Genomic DNA, 17,042 nt, shown 5'->3' with positions numbered 1-17,042 from the left:
GGTGTTCCTTTTCTACTATAGCTGTCAAGCTTCCTTGTCTGTCAGCATTGTGAAGGAGCATGACATAACAGCATTACACAGATAAGCACAAATGCACACTCCTGCAATCTTCTTTATAGGTGTATAAGCTACTAGATAATCAATAAACGTCAAAATGATTGACCAGATCAATGGAACTCATTGAGCAAGCATTCACTGTGCACAAACATTTTCACAAAGCAACTGCATTTGATGTATGATCATATTTGGTAATTCTTGAAATACTTGAGAATTTAAAGATTAAAGGGTTCTTTCTATGATTAAAGAGTATTGTATATAAGTATTCTACCGACATTACCAAACCCAAAGAAAATAAATTAGAAGCAGCAAAAGCTTTCTAATATCTTTGGGAACGAATATTTTTGGGTAAGTGGCTTGGACTGATTTAACAAATGAGGCATGAATCCTCATTGCTTTGGAGATCATTTTTAGTTTGGTTTGATTTTTATCTAAAAAAATAATCAAACTAAGTTTTTTTTTAAAACCGAATCCGGTACAAATCGACTGGTTTCGGTTCGGTTCGGTTATTTTAGAACAAAAATCAAAACCCAACCAACTGTTTCGGTTTGATTCGGTTTGATTTTGGTTCGATTCAGTTATTTTATATTAAAAACAAAAAAACTACATTGTTTTTTGGGGGGTTTTTTGTAATTTCTAATGGGTTGGTTCGGTTTTTTTAGTAATTTCGATTCGGTTTGGTTTTTCGGTTTCAGGCTTATGAAATCAAACCGGTCAGGTTTTTTAAATATTCTAATTGGTTTAATCGATTTTTTTTACAGTTTAATTTTTTTAGTTTAATTAGGTTCTTTAGCTCATCCTGGTATAATTTGATAAAGTTATTCCAACCGAATTCTTCTTAAATTCGTTATTATGATAAACCGGCTCTTATCAGAGTTATATATAAACAATAAGGAGCAGCAAAACCTTTTTTACTTTTTATTTGTTTGCCCTTTTCCGGTTCAAAAACAAAAGAAAATAGTTCTTTTTTTTAATTATTTAAAAATTATTAAATTAAGTGATTTTCTACTGGAAATAAACTTTTCAAATGCTTCTCCTAGATATTATAAACGATTGGTTACATTATAATAATGATAAGTTACTAGTCTTGATTAAATAATAATTTTTATTGGTCTCGACTTAGACCGCTATGGTAAATTAATAATAATTCACCAACTTATAAGATAATATATAAAAAGAGACACGTAAATCTCACTTAAAATATAAATTAATAATCTCTTTATAAATCAAAATTATACACACACATGACTAAATCAAAAAGCTTTGTAAAATATAACTCTAATATTACTTGTTTTTTCTAAAAGTTAAGTTTCATTTAACCTCATCTAACTTTTCTTAGTTCACTATGGAACTATTATATAGTGTTTTTGTATTGCAATACAAATTTATGCAATGCAACTATTGCTTTCAATGCTTCTTGGCATGAGACAGAATTATCGTCTTCAACTTTATTTTTTTATGTTATTTTTTATGTTGTTCTCAATAATTTATTTGTTACTTAAAAAACTCTAGAATTATCCTGTCTTTTTACATGTAACTCAAAAGATATTCAATATTTATTGTATCAGTATACTTCAACTATTTTATTAGAACATATAATTGTTGAATGCCTCCATTATCTGACTATTGATTCAAATTCTCTGAAGCCACATTATTTATAGACCTAATTTTACCATGTTGAAAACAATTTATAATTATACTTGCTTGAATAATTGTTATCCAAGCTGAGATTACATCTAAAACATTTATCTTTCTTGAATTTGAGATTTCAATTTCATAACCTTTTAAAATATTTTGATAAAATCAACAATGATAATACATTTTGGAAGCTTGTGTAATCCCTGTATCATAGATGCTAATTATTTGATATTATATTGTGTGGCAAGAAAAACAATTCAATATTTTTTAAATCTTTACTAGTTTTTGGATGAGAAAGATAATTTTCAACAAGTAAGAGGATTTTTCTTCCATCCATTTTTCTACCATGTTGTTAAACATATTCTTGGAATAAAATCACAATAATTCATGCTTGTTTGTTGGCATAATACTCGCAAATCATACTATTTAGGTTCACATTCTTGAAAAATCATGGTTTAGCATACTTGGCAATGAACCATAAAGAAATTTTCTCATAACATCCTTATTACAACAAATAATAATTGTAAGTCTTTTCTTGTCTTGTTTCTTACCTTCAAATTGCTTTGTTGCAAGAAAATAACATGATTATAACTTATAAAACAATCTTGTTTCATTTAAATTAAAAACATCTTTTAAGAAAAATTAATCTATATTTTTTTTCATGGATTGCAAATTGCTCTTCAAAAACTTTATATCAACTAATCACTTTCTCCAAAACGATGATACATCTTGATGCCATGTCTTGATTTCAAGCACTCTAGTTGTAAGAAGAAGAGAATTGTTCTGCTCTGTATATTTCATTCTGCAGTTACAGTAGTATATATTACATGAGGAAGGAAAACACAATCCTATATCTCAGCTAACAATTGTTGAATATCTGCTAATGATTCCAAAGATCAAGCCGAAATATATATGCTAATAACTATACAATAATCTATAGATGGAAGGTGAATATATGCTGCTAATACTCCCTCTCAAGTTGGAGCATGGAGATCCGTAATGCCCAACTTGCTTGATAATGCCTAGAAAGCTTCACGGCCTAAAGCTTTTATGAAGATATCTGCCAGCTGACTGTGACTAGGGACGTGCTGGGTGGAGATAAGGCCGACTTTGAGCTTTTCACGAACAACATGACAATCAATTTCTATGTGTTTGGTACGTTCGTGAAAGACAGGATTCTGAGCAATGTGAAGAGCTGCTTGGTTGTCACAATGTAAAAACATAGGCTGGGAGTGGTGGACACCAAGATCATGTAAAAATGTTTTGAGCCATGTAAGTTCACAAGTGGTGGAAGCAAGAGCGCGATATTCGGCTTCAGCAAATGAACGAGAGACCGTATGTTTCTTCTTAGTGCGCCAAGAAATAGGACTGGTGCCAAGCTGAATAAAAAAACCGATGGTTGAACGACGAGTGAGCGGGCAACTAGCCCAGTCCGAATCTGAATAAGCTGACACTTGAAGAGTGTTAATAGAAGGGAAATATAAGCCTTGGCCTGGAGAAGCTTTGAGGTAACGGAGAACACGGACATCAGCATTATAATGTGATTGTCGGGGTTGATGCATGAACTGACTTAAAAGGTTGACAGGGAACACAATGTCAGGACAAGAGATCGTGAGATATATCAAACGGCCAACAAGGCGGCGTAAAGAACTGGGATCATGGAGTAGATCACCATCAGTATTATTGAGCTTGAGATGTTGTTCCATTGGAAAAGAAGAGGGACGTGCACCAAGGTGACCACTATCAGCAAGTATGTCAAAGGCATATTTACGTTGAGTGAGGAAGATGCCAGTGGGAGAGCGAGCAATTTCAAGGCCAAGGAAATATTTGAGTTGGCCTAGGTCCTTAAGCTTAAAGCGTTGAGCAAGCATGGCTTTGAAGTTATTGATGTCAGAGAGATCATTTCCTGCTAAGAGAATGTCATCAACATAAATAAGTATGAGAGTGAAAGACTGTCCCTGATGGTGAGTGAAGACAGAGTGATCCGCCTGTGACTGGGCGAAACCTGCAGTAAGTAAAACAGATGATAATTTAGAGAACCAATTGCGAGAGGCTTGCTTGAGGCCATAAAGTGATTTCTGAAGATGACAAACACGGGCATCCGTCTGTTTGGAATAGCCTGGTGGAGGAGTCATAAAAACATCTTCATCAAGGTTGCCATGAAGGGATGCATTGTGGACGTCCAACTGAAAAAGATGCCAATAACGAGCTTCAGCCACTGCAAGAACACATCTAACAGTAACGAGTTTAGCAACAGGAGCAAAAGTGTCATGATAATCCAAACCTTCTACCTGAGCATATCCCTTGGCCACTAAACGAGCTTTGTGTCTCTCTATGGAACCATCAGCCTGAAATTTTGTTTTGAACACCCACTTACAGCCAATTGGAGTTTTGCCAGATGGAAGGGGTTGAAGGGTCCAAGTATGGTTTGCTTCTAAAGCTTGTATTTCAGCTGCCATGGCATCACGCCAGTAAGGGTGATGGGCAGCTTCAGAATAGGAGGTGGGATCAGGGTGATGGGAGAGTGCAGAGAGGAAGGCGAGATGTTTAGGAGTGAAACGTTTATAAGACAAAAAAGAGAAGAGACAGTGAATCATACCTGAGGAAGAGCGTGAAACATGTGAAGCAGTGGAGGACCTTGGTAAAGAAGGGAAAATATAGTTAGCTAAGTAAGTGGGACGAGTGACAACTCATTTTGGTCGTGTGGGAAGGGGTGGAGTGGACGATGTGGATGACGGTTCGTGTGAGGAGGGAAAGGGAGGGGAGGTAGTAGGCTGTGCAGAAACAATGTTGGATGGAATTTCAGGGATAGGAAGGGGAAGAACCGGGGAAGGTGTGGGATCTGGGGTCATGAGATGATAAGGGAAAATATTTTCTTCAAATGTAACATCACGAGAAATGAAAAATTTTTTATATTCAAGATCGTAGACACGATAAGCCTTATGATGGATAGGGTAGCCTAAGAAAACACATCGTAAAGCACGAGGAGAAACTTTATCGCAATTTTTACGAGTGGTTTGAGCATAGCATAAACACCCAAACACTCGTAAATGTGAATATGATGGTTGTTTTTGAAAAAGGAGTTCATATGGTGACTTATGATTAAGGTGAGGTGAAGGAGTGTGGTTAATTAAATAAGGGGCTGTGAGAATGCATTCACCCCAAAAAGAAATGGGAAGATTGGCTTGAAAACGTAAACAACGAGCCACATTAAAAAGGTGGCAATGTTTACGTTTAGCAATGCCATTTTGTTGAGGTGTATCCACACATGTGCGCTTGTGAAGAATGCCATGGTCGTGAAATTTTTTTTGGATGTTATTAGATAAAAACTCTTGTCCATTATCGGTGCGCACATGCTTAATGGTGCGATTAAATTGATTTTTAACCATTGCACAAAAATTGGCAAGGCAAGTAAAAGTTTCTGATTTCATACGCATGAGATAAACCCATGTAGTGCGTGAGTAATCATCCACAATGGTTAAAAAATAGTGGGCACCTGAATATGAAGCTGTAGGATAACCATCCCATACATCACAATAAATCCGATTAAAACAAAAGGTGCTCTAATTTGTATTCAAAAGGAAAGGTAAACGAGTGTGTTTTGCTCTAGCACAAACATCACAAGGCAAATGTAATTTTGGAAAATTTAAAGTTGCTGGAATACTTGAAGTAGAAGGGTGACCGAGTCGTTGATGCCAAAGAGTAGAGTCAGAAATGCATTGAGAATGAAAAACAGAGGCATAGAAAGGTTTGTAGTGGTAAAGTCCATCTCGTACTTCACCCGTTCCAATCAGCTTCCTCGTTGATAGGTCCTGAAAAACACAAAAGTCAGAAAAAAAAATAGCAACACAGTTGAGAGTGCTAGTGATTTTGCTGATGGACAATAGATTGAATTTAAATGATGGTACGTATAAAACATTAGGAAGAGAAATTGCTGGAGAAATACGCAATGTGCCAGTATGAGTGATAGAGACGATGTCACCATTTGGAAGTGAAATAGGACATGGTTGATTAAGAAGTTGAGTGTTATCAAGGGGTGAAAAACTAGAAGTCATATGATCTGAGGCTCCTGAATCAATAATCCATTCTCGGTTAGAAAAAGAAACAGAGTGACAGGAGACAGGGTTACCAGCAAAGTTGGCAGAGTTGGTGTTCACGGGTGATAAAAATTCCAAGAGCTGATTGTATTGATCACTTGTGAGGCCAGGGATAGCTATCTCAGTAGAGGTTGAAGAACCAGTAACAATATTTTCAGTTTTTGAGGAACCAGCTGGAGTGGAAGAACTAATGACATTATTTGCTGCCTTTGACGAACCAGATAGTCTATCAAGTGTTCCACGAGGTTGAGGTCTGTTGCTGGGATATCCATTGAGCTTATAACAGTGTGTTCTCCAGTGACCATCACGGTCACAATAGTCACATTTTGGACGACCACGTCTTCGCCCTTTACTGTCAAAACGATGAGAAAGATGACGAGGAGCCATCATAGCAGCAGACTCAGTTGGAAAACTGGGAATATGAAGAAGATGTTGTTTCTCTTCTTGATGCAAGGTTGAATATACATTGTTAACAGGAGGTAATGGATCCATAGCCAAAACTTGGCTACGAATCGAAGCATATGAGTCATGCAACCCCATTAAAAACTGAAAAACACGTTCAGTATCTTGCATGTGATTTAATTCTGTTAAGATGCCACAAGTGCATTGTGGTGTGGGAGTGAGCATGGCTAGCTCATCCCAATGACTTTTAAGTGTTGTAAAGTATGCAGAGATTGTCATGGAGCCTTGAGTGAGAGTAACAATGTCACATTTCAGTTTGAAGATCCGTGGATTGTTGCTTTGAGAGAACCGATCCTCAAGATCGAGCCAGACATCACGGGGGTAAGCATGATAGATTAAACTGCTAACAATGGATTTATCAATGGAATTGAGAATCCATGATAAGACCATGTCACTGCAACGTTCCCACAGTTGAATATCTGCAATATAAGATGTTGGCTTGGAGAGATTACCGTTAACAAAAACCAATTTGTTTTTGGCATTCAAGGCCATTTTCATTGCCCTCTTCCAGATAGGATAATTGTCACCATTAAGGAGAGTAGAGACCAGAATGGCAATAATTAGGTAATATTCATCTTAATACACAAATACATATACATATATTAAGTTCATAAATGTAATAACACTATGTAATTTTCAATTCAAAATAATAACTATAAAAAAACTCATTTATTCAAATAAACATTATCATATTCGAGTTTAATTATTATCCTCATATATCTTGACTAATGTTATTAAATTTAGCTTGATTTGGTAGGTTAATTCGATAATTTATTGATTTAAGATTTAACACGGGCTAGATTTTATATTAACCTAATTAAAATATATTAACCTAAAAAATTATTTCATAATTTAGTCAATACCTAGCTAGATCGTATTCGACTTTTTTAAAAGAGTTTTCAAAACCACAACGTTTCTTACTTTTCAAACAAAAATCTTGAAATGTTGATTTGGATTAACTAGGTTAATCCATGGACTAGGCTTTGAACCAGGCAATGAATTTTGAGATTGATTATGGAATGAGTTGAGTTTTATAACTATATGATTTCCACAAGTCTGTTGGCAATAGGAAAGGAAAAGACCATGTCAGCAACATAAAAGCTACAATCAGCACAACTGGATCCTTGTAACGGAGAGGCAAGAGAGTATAATAATAACAATCACGAAATAAATTTTTTTTAAAAAGGAAATAAAAATTAAAAAAAAAGGAAATAAAAACAAAAATAAAATAAAGACAACTCTTTTCCTGGTATTGCTTTTGCAGTAGCTGGTGCCTTGGTCTTACCAATAACTGATGCCTTGTCTCTTCAACTCACATGGCATCTAATCCTCAGCCATCAGGTTTGTCTTGAAAAACAACAAAAACCCACCTTTCTGATTCTCTCAAATTATGATTTAAGCTTTATGTGCTTACCCTTTTTATTTTGAAATGATCTTTGTAGTTGAAATGAAAGAGGATTGATTTATGGGTTTGGGATATTAGTAATCAAGAGATGATGGGAGGTTTTGTTTGGTTTTAAAGATGGGATCTTTATGGGTTTTTGATTGTAACTATGGGTTTGTGAAGTTGCGTTGTGTTTGGTAGGTGAGAAAAATGTGAAAGAAAAGAAAAGAAGAAATGGGGTATTTTTTATTTGATAAAGGAATATTGGGTTTGGTGTTGGTGACTATTACAATAATAGTTTGAAGGTCTTTTTAGGTTAGAAAATTGTGAACTTTTTTTATGGGATTTTGTCTTTGATGATGGAATAGAATTTCTTCAGATTTTTTGTTAGGACTATGAGTTGAAGTTGTGAAATCCAAAAGGTTCTGTAATCATGTGGAGACTTGTTCTGATTCTAAGCTATGCTCGAGTTGTTTTTGGAAGATGCTTAGGAAACATGATTTTTAGCTATTTGTGTAAAAGTTTATTCTTTCTTTTTCTCTCTTGCATTGACTTTGATCACTGCCTTCTCTTTTTGCATCTTTTTTGAATGTCTCAACTTGCTGTGATTCATTTTGTGAAATGTTGATTATGCTGAACATGTATTTTCCTTGAGCTGAACTTAACTGCTAAGATGCTTTTTATTAGCTCTGTAAAAATCATGTCATTTATCTTCTCTACATGCAATCTTTTGGCCTTGCTAACTCTTTTAGGTGTATTTTAATTTTCCTTTGCTTTACTTTGTAAGATTTTTTTCTGTGAGATAATCACGTGGTTGGATATTGCAGCTAACAATCCTCCTCCAAAACCATGGGAGCAATCTGGTGGTTCTTCTGGTGCTACACCTTTTAAACCACCATCAGCTGGCAGCACAAGTGATGTTGTTGAAGCTTCAGGAACTGCAAGACCTGGAGAAATTGTTCAAAGTTCAGGTAATACCACAAATAACACAAATGCTGTTGGTAGGCCTCTTCCTGCAAGACCTTGGGAGCAGAGTTATAGCACAAACAACTATGGAGGTGGGTAATGGTTAGCAATATAAAGTTTTACTCTACGGTCTGATGGTTGAATCTCTTTTAACTTCTTTTTTTCTCTTAACCTGACTCAGGTTATAATTCCACTCTGAACTATAATTCCGGATATGGTTCAGGGACCTATGGCTCATCATATGGTGGGGTTGGGGGATCATATGGTGGGGTTGGAGGATCATACGGTGGGGTTGGAGGATTATATGGTGGAGGGATGTATGGAAACAGCATGTATCGAGGCGGTTATGGTGGGCTTTATGGTTCTGGGATGAATGGTGGTGGTGGAATGTACAATAGTGGTTTTGGAGGCGCAATGGGTGGTTATGGAATGGGCATGGGTGGTCCTTATGGAGTTCAAGACCCTAATAATCCATTTGGTGAACCTCCATCTCCACCGGGGTTCTGGATTTCATTTCTTCGAGTGGTAAGACATGGTTTTCTTTTGACTAGTTATATATCCTGTTTCGAGAAATGGTTGGAGGTGTAGATATATTTTATTAATAGACTTGGCCCAGCTAAAGGTATATCAAACTCGTAGTTGGTTAAGACCTGAGACTTCTTCAAATTAGATTATCAATAGTCTAATGGATTTTTATCTGTGTTTTACTTGGTTGCATCGATAAAAAAAACTTGCAGCTTTGTATGAGGCAATAAAATTGTTTTGCTGCTTGTACTAAGATTGTCTACTGCTTACTCTTGAACTCTTTTTTCATGGTTGCAAATTGCTACAATGTTATTAATTAGTTCACCAACATTTCTAGTTAGTTAAATAGATTTTATTCTTCTCTGGACATTCACCATTTTCTCAATGATGGCAGTTGCAAGGAGTGGTTAACTTTTTTGGCCGCTTATCAATTCTCATAGACCAGAATACACAGGCTTTTCACATGTTCATGACTGCGCTTCTTCAGGTGTTCTCCCTATCTTTTTCCTTGCACTTTGTTATTTACTGGATAAGTGATTTCCAATCAAATGTTTGCTTAACATTTTCTAGCTCTCTACACTTTAGCTTCTTTCTGTTTCTGATATGCCATTGAGCATGAACAAACCTATGCCATCCAACATGATAGTATTAACTAGTTCTCTTTCACTTAAGCTACCTACTGCAAAGGTGTTAACCTTAGTGGTAAGTTCTGTAATTGAGTGTGATCACGATCACTTCATGGTATGCATTACACTCGGAAGCAATTTCTTCCACTGTTTGTGAGAGTGCATGTATTTAATTCCCATTTCATATTTAAGTGCAGTGTTAATGGCTGGAGGGCTTTTATTGTGTTTCATAGTATATCACTTTCTCTGAGTTGAAGTTTCTAGACGGCCATCTTTCAAAATTCAAAATTCTTTGAACTGCAGCGCAAGGAACATCTGTCTTTTGCTGTCCAAATCCTTAGTTAATTGTTGTTCTTTTGTCAGCTTTTCGATCGCTCAGGCATGTTGTATGGAGAGTTGGCTAGATTTGTATTGAGGCTGCTGGGGATCAGAACAAAGCCCAGAATGGTCAACCCACAAGGTCCCAATGGACTTCCTCTTCCAGGACCTGAAGGTACAAATGCGAACTCTCGCTACATTGAAGGACCAAAGGCTGCTCCAAGTGGTTCTTGGGACAATGTTTGGGAGAATGATGCTGGCAAATGAGGAAATAACATCTCTTATGGAGTGAATCTGATATTCTTTATTGATAGAAAAGACATCTCTGGTGTAATCCTCAGCGACATGGTTTGCACATGGAACTTTCAGTGTGGAATGAAATGTAATCTTTGTAACCTTAGCAAAATCAAATTGTATTTGATCTAAATTTAATAGCGAGAACAATTATTGGTGTGCTGAAAACTTGGTTTGGATGTTGGATTTAACTGTGAAGGTTCTTCATCAAATTTGTGAACTTGAGTTGAAAGGTTTATCTACGCTTGATGGGGAATAAGAAAGGGCACCAAAAACCAGCACAAATCAACAATGCAAGAAACTGGAGTTTTCAATATTGGCAGTCTTTTATCATATATAAATATTTCCAGCTTCCACAGGGGTTAGAAAATCAAAATGCAAGGAAAATGGGAAGATGCAAAACAAACGTGCTAGTTCTTTCTCATAACTTGACTGCATTGGTATTCATGTTGAGGCAAAATTTTAGCTGTTCCAGATCAACGAACAGCAAATGGTTATTACATCGTGTGATTTTAATTGTAACAGCTTCACTGAACTCTGGTCAAAATTGACTATGAAGTTGCTGTCTTCGAGTAAGCTTGTCCAAAATCCTTCTTGGATGGGGGCACGGGTATGATTCATCTAGCTAACCTTGATCACAAAACATGGCTGTTAGAACAGGCGATTAAAATCCTGTCGCAACTCTGTATAATGACCAGTCATAATTGATGAGGGTGTTACCCATCTTTGTTGCCGTCCAAAATGGCTGTCCTTGGCAGTTCACAACTCATTGCTGAAGATTGGGAAGAATGGAGAAAATCTTAAAATTGCAAGCTTGAATGACAAACCAAGCTGCTTATATTTTTTTCTTTTGTTGTTGGAATGCTCTGAAATGTTCCATGAAAGTCTTGAAGAGTTCTGCTATGTGGCCATCAACTCCTTTAACCTTGTGCTCTCACTGCAGTCACAAGATCCCAAATATCAATGCTATCGACAAAAAAGATCTAGATACATTATAGTTCATTTTACATAATTCTATCTTTTCCTAATGTTGCAATTATTAACATTATTTAAGCCCGGTAACGAAAAAACGCTCAGTTTCATTATATAACTTATAGTATTGCATCAAAATGTGGACTGGACACACCAGTATTATGCATCAAGTGATAAGAAAAGGAGAATAAAATTCTATTATTCAGTAAAATTTAGAGAAGAAGCTACTTACCTCTTCGGGAGGGAAGGTAGTAACTCTTCAACAACTTGAGCAATATCTGAACCAGCCTCATTATTCTCAGAAGATTTCTTTCTTTCTTCTGCAAATACAAATGGAAGACCTCATTAATTGCATTCCTAGCATAGGCAATATAGGTTCATAGAGTAAATACCAGTTGGACAATACTTCCACAATCAATTCCTTAGTAGGTTTACCTAGTAACTATTTGTTTCTAAAAAAAAATGCAAAATAAGTAAACCAGATCACTAAAATGATGAATTAGACAAATATTGGAAAAATATTCCATAGCAGATTCTATCCTCTAGAATTTTGTGCAATGAAAGCAGACAAAAGAAAGGAAGGAAAAACAAAGGTGATATGGTTAATGATATTTAACGGGTACCCCAGTGGCATTTGCTTTACTTAGTATGCAGATTGCATCAAAAATACAACATAAAAAACTACAAAAAACAAGTCGAGGTAAGTTGTCAAATCATTGACACATGAAAAAAATATTGATACTTGAAGCAGCAATATTTTAGTCTCTCAAAGCATGATTAACCGAGACGAGCAAAGGTTTGACTCACAAACTTCGCTTGTCAGAAGAGGATTGATTTTAACTCTTAATATTAAAGATACCATGTGTTTTCTAAGACTTCGAACATTTCTGTCGGTTCACTTCCAATACAGGGTAAAATTTAACCAGAGTGACAACCATAATAGCACCATCTTTATATTCTCTCTGGGATAATTTCTGTAGCTAGTAGGGCATGCATATTTGAAAAAAAGAAAAAGAAATGGAAAGAAAAAACAAGTTCACTACCTTGATTTTCTTTGCTTGACTTATCACCTCTGAGATAAGAAATATCTCCCCAATCTAAATCCAAGCCCTCTTTCCGTGCCAGCCCCTCCATTAAGTAACCAATGAGATTGTAAGCAACCATACTCGTCTCGTCACAGATCTCTTGGATGCCAAGGTATAGGTTACCACTTATGTTTTTCCCTTTCAAGCAGAAGGTAGAAGGTGGTGATACATCCTGAGAGTTTCCTGGATCAATTGCAGCACCCTTTTCAGGTTCATTTCTAATTGAAGAATGGACTTTTGAATTTCCATTTGGAGAATGGTGCACGGACAAGTCATCTTCATTTACACTAGATGTCCCAAATGTTGCTATGCTCAACTTACTGACATCTACATTATGATTTCTTGTTTCATGGAACAGAGTAGGACCACGACTTGTGTCAGGGTTTGAGATAGGTGGAGAGGAGTCCATTGGTATATGCTCCCCACAACTCTCTTCTTGGTAATTCCAATCAATTGAATATGATTTACATTCACCAATATTGTGATGATCAGAGACAAAATCATCATCTCCACCATCACTTTCTTCCGACTCTTCCACATAAGCATCAGCAAAATCCTCGTCAAATTCATGATGAGGAAAAACATCCCAAACCACCTGCTTTATCTCAGAACTTAAACCTAAAATGCATTCCACCTCTTCTTCAATTTGCTCCTTCGGGTAGCATCCACTCCGGGTTTTGCAAGAACTCCTGTTGATAATAGCAAGAGCTTCTGTTAAAGGTTTAGGAACGGTACTAAACTCACTGCACTCGAAAAGATATTCTGTTAACAATTTATTCATCGCTGTTCGCAGACTTCCTTTTGGTACATCAGCCTTTGGGTCCAGCAGAAGCTGCAAGGTTTGCACCTCCGGTAATTTAAGCTTCTTCATTCCTAGTAACCAGAGAGCCTTCAATATCTCATTCTGTAAGACTTTTATTTCTGGAGAGAATTGACAGAAGTCGTTCGAAGAGGAATTTAGAGAGCCTGATGTTAGCTTTACAGATAAACCTGCAATCCCAAGTGCTTTGGCTAGTGGTTCCTGCAGCTCATCCCCTCCACCAATTTCTGAAAGCATTTTCTGGCTAGTCTTCCTTATGTAATGAATCACACTATCTCGACAGCGATTGTATTTCTTCTTCAGTAAACGGGGAATGCTTGCTGGGACACCACTAAGTTTTCTGCGCATAGCAAGCAGGGCTTCAGTTGGCAAGTCCTCTAGTCCATCCAGTACTTGAATAGCTGCAGAATGATGAGATTGAAATGTGGAATTCACCAATGCCAAACAATTCTCTCTAAAATTTTGAGGGCTATTGATTAGTTGATACAGCAGCATCAAAATTTCTGTTTGGTCATGATCGCAATTTGGATCCCTAAGAAATCTTGATTGTTTAATCACCTCTTTCATTTTTTTACGAGTGGTTTCAAAATTGACTGCACCTCCTGTAAGTAACATAGCAATAAGGTGAAGCCCTTTATTATTCAGAGCATCCAAGCGTGATAATAGCATTCTTCTCATCTTGGTTCTGTCAAATAAAAGTTTAGAGTCTGGAGCAATATGAGCCTCTCTTTTAGCATTACATGCGCCAAAAGCTTCTTCAACATACTCTTTTACTTTCTCATAGAATATCTGGTGAACAAAACATGCAAAATATGAAAGTCAAAACTTCAGGATGTATGGCAAGCCACACAAGCTAGAGAGAAACACATATTCATGCTCAAGGGTTCGCAGAAAATATAAATCTCATCTACAACTAAGATAAAATCATTACCTTTTAAAACCATCTTAAAGTCCAAATTCTTTTCCAATTAATTAACACGGACAGAACAATAAGAAATTCATATTTCCCCTTCATGCCTCCTTTCTATTCACATGGAGACCATGAAAAAATTCTACAAAACTCTATGAAATTCCACACAAATACAACAAAAATAAAGTGTATAAAGTACATATCACCCTGACTTAAACACTAACTATTTCCCAATAAAACTAAAAGCCCACTTCCAATTACTCATTGTTCATATGATCACCCTGACTTATACACTAACTATTTCTCAATAAAATTAAAAACCCACTTGCAAATTATCATTATTAACATAAAACCTGACTCAAACACTAAGTATTCCTCAATGAAACTAAAAACCCACTTCTAATTACTCATTATTGATATAATCCCCTGACTTCAACACTAAATATTTTCCAACAAAAACAAAAACCCACTTGTAATTCAACTTACATCATCATCCCTTTGCAAAGATTCAGGCACGAACCTAGAAACACTACAAAAAAAAAACACAAATTATGACTATAATTATCATAATAAAAAATAATAAAAAGCAACCAAATTTATGTTAAAAAGGAAAAAAGAAACTGACTTACACATATTTATGAAAATTTTTGTCTTCAGATTTTGAAAAAGGCAGTCCTAATAACCACCTGCATTTCAAAAGACCCAGTTTGGTTAGTAGCTTGAAAAGTTGAAAAAGTTTTGATCTTTGAAGCTGAATTGGAAGCAAACTGACCTTCTTTTGAGCTTAAGAATCTTCTCTTTGTGTTTTTCATGTGTAATTATAGCTTCCCCATCTGTTCGGCAAAGCCCTAATTTGGCTTCCATTCATTAGAAATTAGGGGTTTTGATTTTGAGGTTTTAGCACAAGGAAGCTCGGCGAGAGAGTTGTTTTATATATATAGAAAAAAACAAATGTGAAAAAACAATTACGTGGGCCAGGGAAGTAGGCTAGTCAGGGCCCATTGTATTTAACAGGTAATACATGAAGCCCAAGTACCCTACAATAAAGCTTGGGCTAATAGATAGATATGTGGGCTTCCAAATGGAGACCGGGCCCATAATCAGTGGGTATCGTGGGAAAATTGTAGAGCTGTCGCCAGGCACCACCCATGATACCTGGTAATGAGAAAATGCCGTTTGTGCTATATGCTTATATTTTAAATGATTTTTTTATTTGCATTTAGTTTTAAAAAAATTTTCTTAGAAGAAATTGTCATAAATATTTTTTTATTAGAATGTTTTTTAAAATATCTCTTATTAAAAGAAATTTTCATAAATATCTCTTATTGGAAATAAATTTTGATTTAAATCAAAATTTTATTTTAGAATTAAGTAATTTTTTTTGCTTTAATTAAAAGTTAACATTTTTAACTCATTTTTTTTTTAAATTGTGACTTGTATTATTTTTACTCCTTAAAAAAACAAAAAATTATACCAATTAAAGAGGACTCTCTCAACTCAACTCACAAACCCTCTATAACTATAACTTTCACCTCACTTTTCCTTATCACTTCATGTTTTTTATTGTGTGTCTACTTCTCTTACGACTCCCTCTATTTATAGGTAAAATGGGGGAGCACACACTATAATTCTTTCTTGTACGTTGATTTGATAAAATTTCTAAATCTCTTCATGAAAATTGTAATATCTCACATCGACGGGTAATGATTTGGTAGCTGGTCTTATTAAGAATGCTGGTTGCCAACTTGTCATACACGTTTTGGGACGTCAGGCTCAGATGTGAGTTCGCGTCACCAGAAACAAAACCATGAGGACGGTAAGACCCAAAACAGACAATATATGACATGTTGGGCTGAGTTGTTACAAAAATCATCCATTTATTTCTATTGTGTGTCTACTTCTCTTACGACTCCCTCTATTTATAGGTAAAATGAGGGAGCACACACTATGATTCTTTCTTGTACGTTGATTTGGTAAAATTTCTAAATCTTTTCGTGAAAATTATAATATCCCACATCGACGGGTGAAAGTTTGGTAGCTGATCTTATTAAGAATACTGGTTGCCAACTTGTCATACACATTTTAGGACGTCAGGCTCAGATGTGGGCTCGCGTCACCAGAAACAAAACCGTGAGGGCAATAAGACCAAAAACGGATAATATATGACATGTTGGGCTGAGCTGTTACAAAAATCATCCATTTATTTCTAGCTTGATTTGTAGTTGATATTGAGCCTAATTTTTCTCAATTCATATCAATCTTTCATTTGAAGATAAATGAACCTACTGAAGCTTTGCACAACTTCAATTTAATAATATTGCACGTAAATGTTGTTAGCTTACATGTGACTCCTTTAATAAAGCAATAGATGAATTAAAGATGAAAAAATAACTCAGGAGAGTACTATTGAGATACTCTTATATATACCCACATATAATATAATATAATATAAGAAAAACAATACAAATAATGCATGCCACGCATCATCTATTTATTTATCCTCAATATAATTTCTAAGGGACATAAAATTATAAGAATATTACAGTGATCATCATATAAAGTCGAAGTCTTTTTGATGAATTTCATACCCATTAATTATCGAAAATGATAGGTTTCGAATTCAAACTCATCAACTTACCCCCGTGTAGTCAAGTTTAGAGTTGTTTTGAATCCCCAATGGAAATGGTCGACCCCTTCACTAAGATATTTTCATTGTAAAAAGAAAATATATAGAACACAAATTTCATGAAAATCCTTACTTCCTGCGAACCACATCACATTATGAAAAGCACAAACATAAAATTTAACAAGCTAGGATGAGTTGCATTAATGAAAATACACTAAATTGATAGTTTCTGAAAGTGCAACAGGACAACCACAGTAACAAG

General features: G+C 35.6%; 2 protein-coding genes across 6 annotated transcripts; one reads left to right on the top strand and one right to left on the bottom strand.

Annotated features, from left to right (window-relative positions):
• Nucleotides 1-7,428: 7,428 nt before the first annotated feature.
• Nucleotides 7,429-10,535, top strand: LOC112324742 (peroxisomal membrane protein 13). Its single transcript, XM_024589037.2, has 5 exons — nt 7,429-7,595; nt 8,466-8,696; nt 8,786-9,129; nt 9,524-9,616; nt 10,119-10,535. The coding sequence occupies exons 1-5, from the start codon at nt 7,571-7,573 to the stop codon at nt 10,338-10,340; spliced, it is 915 nt and encodes a 304-aa protein (XP_024444805.1). The 5' UTR covers nt 7,429-7,570; the 3' UTR covers nt 10,341-10,535.
• Nucleotides 10,536-10,762: 227 nt separating this feature from the next.
• On the bottom strand, nt 10,763-15,079 carry LOC18106827 (uncharacterized). 5 transcript variants are annotated; one of them, XR_002978753.1, is made up of 7 exons: nt 14,927-15,079; nt 14,784-14,840; nt 14,641-14,683; nt 12,383-14,033; nt 11,572-11,659; nt 11,088-11,304; nt 10,763-10,997 (listed from the first exon to the last, which is right to left on the bottom strand). XR_002978753.1 is itself a non-coding variant. In XM_006372715.2 (6 exons), the coding sequence occupies exons 1-6, from the start codon at nt 15,016-15,018 to the stop codon at nt 11,268-11,270; spliced, it is 1,968 nt and encodes a 655-aa protein (XP_006372777.2). In that variant the 5' UTR covers nt 15,019-15,079; the 3' UTR covers nt 10,763-11,267. The 5 variants fall into 5 exon arrangements, 3 of the variants coding, with proteins under 3 accessions (XP_006372777.2, XP_052304309.1, XP_024444804.1); XR_002978754.1 differs by having other exon boundaries at nt 10,763-10,992; XM_006372715.2 differs by having other exon boundaries at nt 10,763-11,304.
• Between the last annotated feature and the right edge of the window lie 1,963 nt (nt 15,080-17,042).

The sequence above is a fragment of the Populus trichocarpa genome, chromosome 17, assembly GCF_000002775.5.
Source record: "Populus trichocarpa isolate Nisqually-1 chromosome 17, P.trichocarpa_v4.1, whole genome shotgun sequence".
Classification (NCBI taxonomy): Eukaryota; Viridiplantae; Streptophyta; class Magnoliopsida; order Malpighiales; family Salicaceae; genus Populus; species Populus trichocarpa.
Note: the sequence above shows the minus strand (reverse complement) of the source record. Positions and strands in the feature narration are given on the sequence as shown.